The sequence below is a fragment of the Penaeus monodon genome, chromosome 41 (genome assembly GCF_015228065.2).
Source record: "Penaeus monodon isolate SGIC_2016 chromosome 41, NSTDA_Pmon_1, whole genome shotgun sequence".
NCBI lineage: Eukaryota > Metazoa > Arthropoda > Malacostraca > Decapoda > Penaeidae > Penaeus > Penaeus monodon.
This window is the reverse complement of record NC_051426.1, coordinates 30,560,825-30,565,824: the sequence shown is the minus strand read 5'-3', so window position 1 is coordinate 30,565,824 and position 5,000 is coordinate 30,560,825. Positions and strand designations below refer to the sequence as shown.

Sequence of the window (5,000 nt, the reverse complement as noted above, 5' to 3'; positions counted from 1 at the left end):
GAATCTCAAACTCCTGCAGGACCGAACGGATCACCAGAGGAAAACCTACCTTATAGCCACCTGTGGTAAGACCGGCATTCCTTTTCGCCAAGACACACTTCATTCTTATAAAGAAGGTTCTCTCTATCTCCTCATCTGCAAAAGGAAAACGAGGGAATTTAATCCAAAATCATGTGAGATCCATTTAACTCAGGGAGACTGGAGATCCATTGGCATATCAAGTGCCTATCAAGACGAGATCAAACAATGCATTTTTTTTAAAGCATGACTTCCCGGAAGTACTTTGTGGGGGGGAGGGGGGGCTGAGGGGGATAAAATGGGGGGGCAGAGGGGTGGAGAGTGTGGGAGGTAGAATAAAGGGAGGAGGAGGCAGAAGTGGATAAAGAGGGGGGGAAAGAGGGAGACGGAATGAGGGATAGGGACAAGGGGAAGCAGAAGCGGATAAAGAGGAGGGAAAATAAGGAGACAGAATGAGGGATAGGGACAGGGGGAGGCAGAAGCGGATAAAGTTTGGGGAAAAGAGGGAGGCAGAATGAGGAGTAAGGATAAGGGGGGGAGGGGGGGGATAAAGTGGGAGAGGAAGGGAAGTATAAAGCTCAGTCTGGTATCCAAAAGGGGGACAGAGGAGGAAGAGAAGTGAGGGGAAATGGGGGGGAGGGGGGGAGAGCGTCGTCTCAGAGGATTATGTAGCGAAAGGAAGGAAGCAGTTTTGTGTCGGGTAAACGAGGGAGAGGAAGGGAGGGGAAGGGGGATAGGGAGATAGGGAGGTTGATGCACGAAGATGGGAAGGAAAAGAGTGCAGGGGAGAAGGGAGAAAATTTACCTTGACGTAGAAAGATGGAGAGGAGGAAAATGGAAGGGGGAGGCAGGGGAGAAGGGAGAAAACCCACCCAGGTTGACGTAGACACATGGTAAAGAGAAGAGAAAAGATGGCAGGGGGACAGGGAGAAGGGGGGAAATCCGCTCTGCGTGACGGACGAAGACAAAGAGGCAAAACGTGGAAGGGAGAGAGAGGGGATGCAGGGGAAGAGAGAAAGTGGCAGAGCAATAAGGCGGCAGGGAAATAGAGGTGCCAGGCAGGGGACAGGGGAGCAGAGAGGCGGGGGGAAGGAGGGACAAGGGGGTAGGGAAAAGAGAGGCAGGGGACAAGGAAGCAGGTGACAGGGAACAGAGTGGCAAAGTGGTAGGGGTTAAGTAGGGACAAGGAGGCACGGGAGAGAGATGCAGTGGACAAGGAAACAGGGGACAGGAAACAGAGAGGCAGAAGAAGAAGAAGAAGTGACAAGGACCCGAGAAGCAGGGGACAGAGAGGGGCAGGGGAAACAAACAGGCAGGGGGAAGGGGATGAACTCACCTTGTCTGACGTAGGGAGAATGGGGGACGGGTTGCGGAGTGACGTTCAGCACAGCCGTCATTTCCTCGTGGTCGGCAGGATGGATGTACTCGTAGATGCTGTTCCCGGTGAGTTCGACCTGCGGGGGGAGAGAGGCGAGCCAGGTTAGGTCGAGGCGAGTATCAAGGAGGTACAAAAAAGTGTGTTAAAGAGAGAGGCGATGCAATGATGAATAAAATAAGGAGGGGGGGAACGATAGAGTGTTAAAAGGTGATGCGATGATGAATAAAATAAGGAGGGAAAAATCAACGATAGAGAGTGTTAAGAGAAAGGCGAAACAATGATGAACAAAATAAAGAGGGAGAAATCCACTAGAGAAAGTACTGAGACAATGGCGATGCGATGATGAACAAAATAAGCAAGAAGAATCAGCGAGAAAGAGTGATGAGACAAAGGCGAATGCAATGGTGAGCAAAATAAGGGGGGGGGGGGAGGAAATCAACACTATAAACTAAACGATAGAGCGTGTTAAGAGAAAGGTGATGCAAGGATGAACAAAACAAGGAGGGGGGAAAATCACCCCTATAGAGTACTGAGATAAAGGCGATGCAATGATAAACAAAGCAAGGAGGAAAATAAAAAAAATCAAGGCGTGTTGAGACAAAAACGATGCAATGAAGAATAAGATAAGGAGGGAAAAATTACGATAAAGTGTGGAACGACGAACAAAAATAAAGGTGGATTGAAATAATCAACGACACGGCGTCTTAAGATTTTTAGAAAGTCAATAAAAATAAACGAGAAAAAAGGACAACGAGGAGAAAAAATGAATCTCGAAAAAAACGAAGGAGATATTCCATGAGAAAGAATAATTCCAGAGTGTAAAAAGAGGAAAAAAGTAACGAGAAAAATAAATGAGGACAGAGAGAACGTGGCAGGAAAATGGAAATAAAGAAATAAAGGAATAAAGGAATAAAGAAAATAAACGAGAGAAAAAAAATCACGCACGTAAAAAAAAGGAAAAGAAGAGAGAGAAAAGAAAGAAAGAAAAGCAGTAAAGAAAGAGAATAAACGAGGGAGAAAGTCATAATAAAAAAAAAAAAATCCAGAAAAGCGTGTTAAGACAAAAACAATAAAATGGAGAAATAAACAAGTAGAAAAAAATAAATCCAAAAGGGAAAAACGAAAACTAGAGGAGAAAGAAGAACGCGTGTGATAAAAACGGGGGGAAAGAGATAGCTAGAAAAGGATGCGTGAGTGAGGGGAGGCGAGAGGGAATGAGGGGAGCTGAAGGGACGTGGAAGAGGGAAGGAAGGGGAGATAAGAAGAGACAGCAGAGAACGCTGGACATGAGAGAGAAAAAGAGGGTGAAGACGAAGGGGGAATAAAGGAACGAAGAACAAGCATTTCATTGTAAAATAACTTTTTTTTTTTTTTTTTTTTTTTTTTTACATTTCGAGAGAGATATCACCCAACATTAAAAAAAAAATGAAGATAAAATGTAATGGTTTCCAGACGAAAACTTGCACTCGCTCTCCTTCCAGATACGAATACCCTTTCACCAGACCAGGTCATCTCTAAATACCCCCGTGACCTTAAGAACGTCTCGAAATACCCCCCTTCCCCCCAATGACCTTTAAGAAAAAAAAACCCGGGATTCGATTGAAAATACCGAGAGCACCATTTTCGAACGGGCCCGTGCCTCGTGCTGTCCGAACGCCTCCGCATATCGACCGGTCGCGGCCGCCGTGCTGTATCTCGTGATCTAAGCGACCGGCACCCGAGAGAGAGAGAGGACGAGGCTAAAACTTTTGTCTTGGCGTTCGAGAGATTGTTGCCTTGTTTTCATTTTTTTTTTAATGATCCGTGGCATATTCGCCTTCACCTTGATGACTGGGGGGGGGGGGGTTACCTCTGGGATTCGCCATAATTGCTCCCCTGATCACATCGTCAAAAGGGGGTTGTACATTAATTGCAGTCCCTAATCACCAGACGCCGGTTAATACCATCACGCACCTGGCCTGCAATGTGTTCCCAGAGGAAGCATTTTGGTGTAAAAGAAAATTAATTTGAAGATGTATGGCTGGGATCACAGGGCGGCACCCGTTCTCACTCTCGAATGCTGGAGCTTATCTCCGAGAAATCCTTATTGTACAAACAACATAAATTCTAAGTCCCAAAATCCCAGAAAAAAATCCAGAGAGAAATTTCCTAAAGTAAAGAATCTTTTAAGCTCAGCCGTAAAAAGGGGTCCGCCAATCCCCCTTTACGCCCGCGCCCTCTACACCCGCGCGCTATTCCAGGAATTTAAATCGCGCGCCAAATTGCGCTCGTATATCTTCCTCCTAATCTCCAAACATCACAATATTATCTTCAGATGAACATTTGATCTGAATCCACTATAATATGTTGAGAAAGAGAGATAGAGAGAGAGAGAGAGAGAGAGAGAGAGAGAGAGAGAGAGAGAGAGAGAGAGAGAGAGAGAGAGAGAGAGAGAGAGAGGTGAACAAATAAATAAATAGATGGGCAAATAGACAGATATGTAAGTGTCTACACACACACACACACACACACACACACACACACACACACACACACACACACACACACACACACACACACAAAATAAAACAAACAACACTCTCTCTCTCTCTCTCTCTCTCTCTCTCTCTCTCTCTCTCTCTCTCTCTCTCTCTCTCTCTCTCACAGCCATATAAACAAGGATAGCGAGGAAGTTGAAAGCGTATGAAAATTGGAAAATTGTATACCTGAATATCTGATTTCAGGTAATATATGAATCGAATAAGAATCTAAGAAAGTCTGAAGGTCTATGAACACACAAAGGCACTAGCACGCAAACATACAAACACTTCTCTCACACACACGCACATATTACTTTACACTATACACCATTTCTGTGAATACAAATGACTGCATATCATATTTAAAAAAAAATATCAGCATATGTCACAATGCTTACACATATTAGCAAATTATAACAGCTAATAATTAGAATAAATAATAATGATAATTTTGAATCGAACTGCTCAGTTCCTCCCCTTTATTTATGTGTGACAGATGCTCCGTTGACTCGGGAGTGTGCGTAACCTCCGCCCCCTTTTCACAACATGCCAAAAACCACAAAAATTCAAACCTCGCTAAAGGGAGGGAAGGAAAGGCTATTTTTATTTGTCATATAGACTGAGCCGAAGTATACATTCTTTTCCGATGAGTGAGCACAAGGTTAAGGAGAAATACTGTGAGGAAAGGATCCAGGAGGGGAAAATAGCCTACAGCAACTCGGCTGCGTTGATTTTATATCTAATTTTAACCTTCTTATAAAAATGTATTTGATGAACGTAAACATCTGGAGGTATTTTTACTCCCATTTGGCCTCAATAATCAAGATGTCTCAGTCGTTCCACCATGCAGGTATTTGCCTTTGAACATGACTGGTGATGTATCAGTGAAAAAACTTGACATGAGTGTATAGAATGTGTATTCTGGAGCATTTGCTATCCAAGAAATTATATATTTAGCATTCCATTCCATAGATAGATAAAAAGAGACAAAGAAAAAAGGAAGAAAGGATATAAAAGAATATACACAGCTCTGTCCACAACCCTAACAAAAATTATATATCCACTTTCTTTTTAAGAACGTTCGA

General features: G+C 43.8%; 1 protein-coding gene across 8 annotated transcripts in view; it reads right to left on the bottom strand.

Moving 5' to 3' along the window:
• The window catches only part of LOC119598700 (single-minded homolog 2-like), a 65,196-nt gene that overhangs the window by 6,386 nt on the left and 53,810 nt on the right, over positions 1–5,000 (bottom strand). For all 8 annotated transcript variants that reach the window (XM_037948461.1, XM_037948467.1, XM_037948468.1 and 5 more), the window contains 2 exons: positions 1,355–1,472; positions 50–135 (listed from right to left, as the gene is read on the bottom strand). In XM_037948461.1, the coding sequence (XP_037804389.1) occupies positions 50–135; positions 1,355–1,472 (204 nt within the window). The remainder of the gene's footprint in view (positions 1–49; positions 136–1,354; positions 1,473–5,000) is intronic.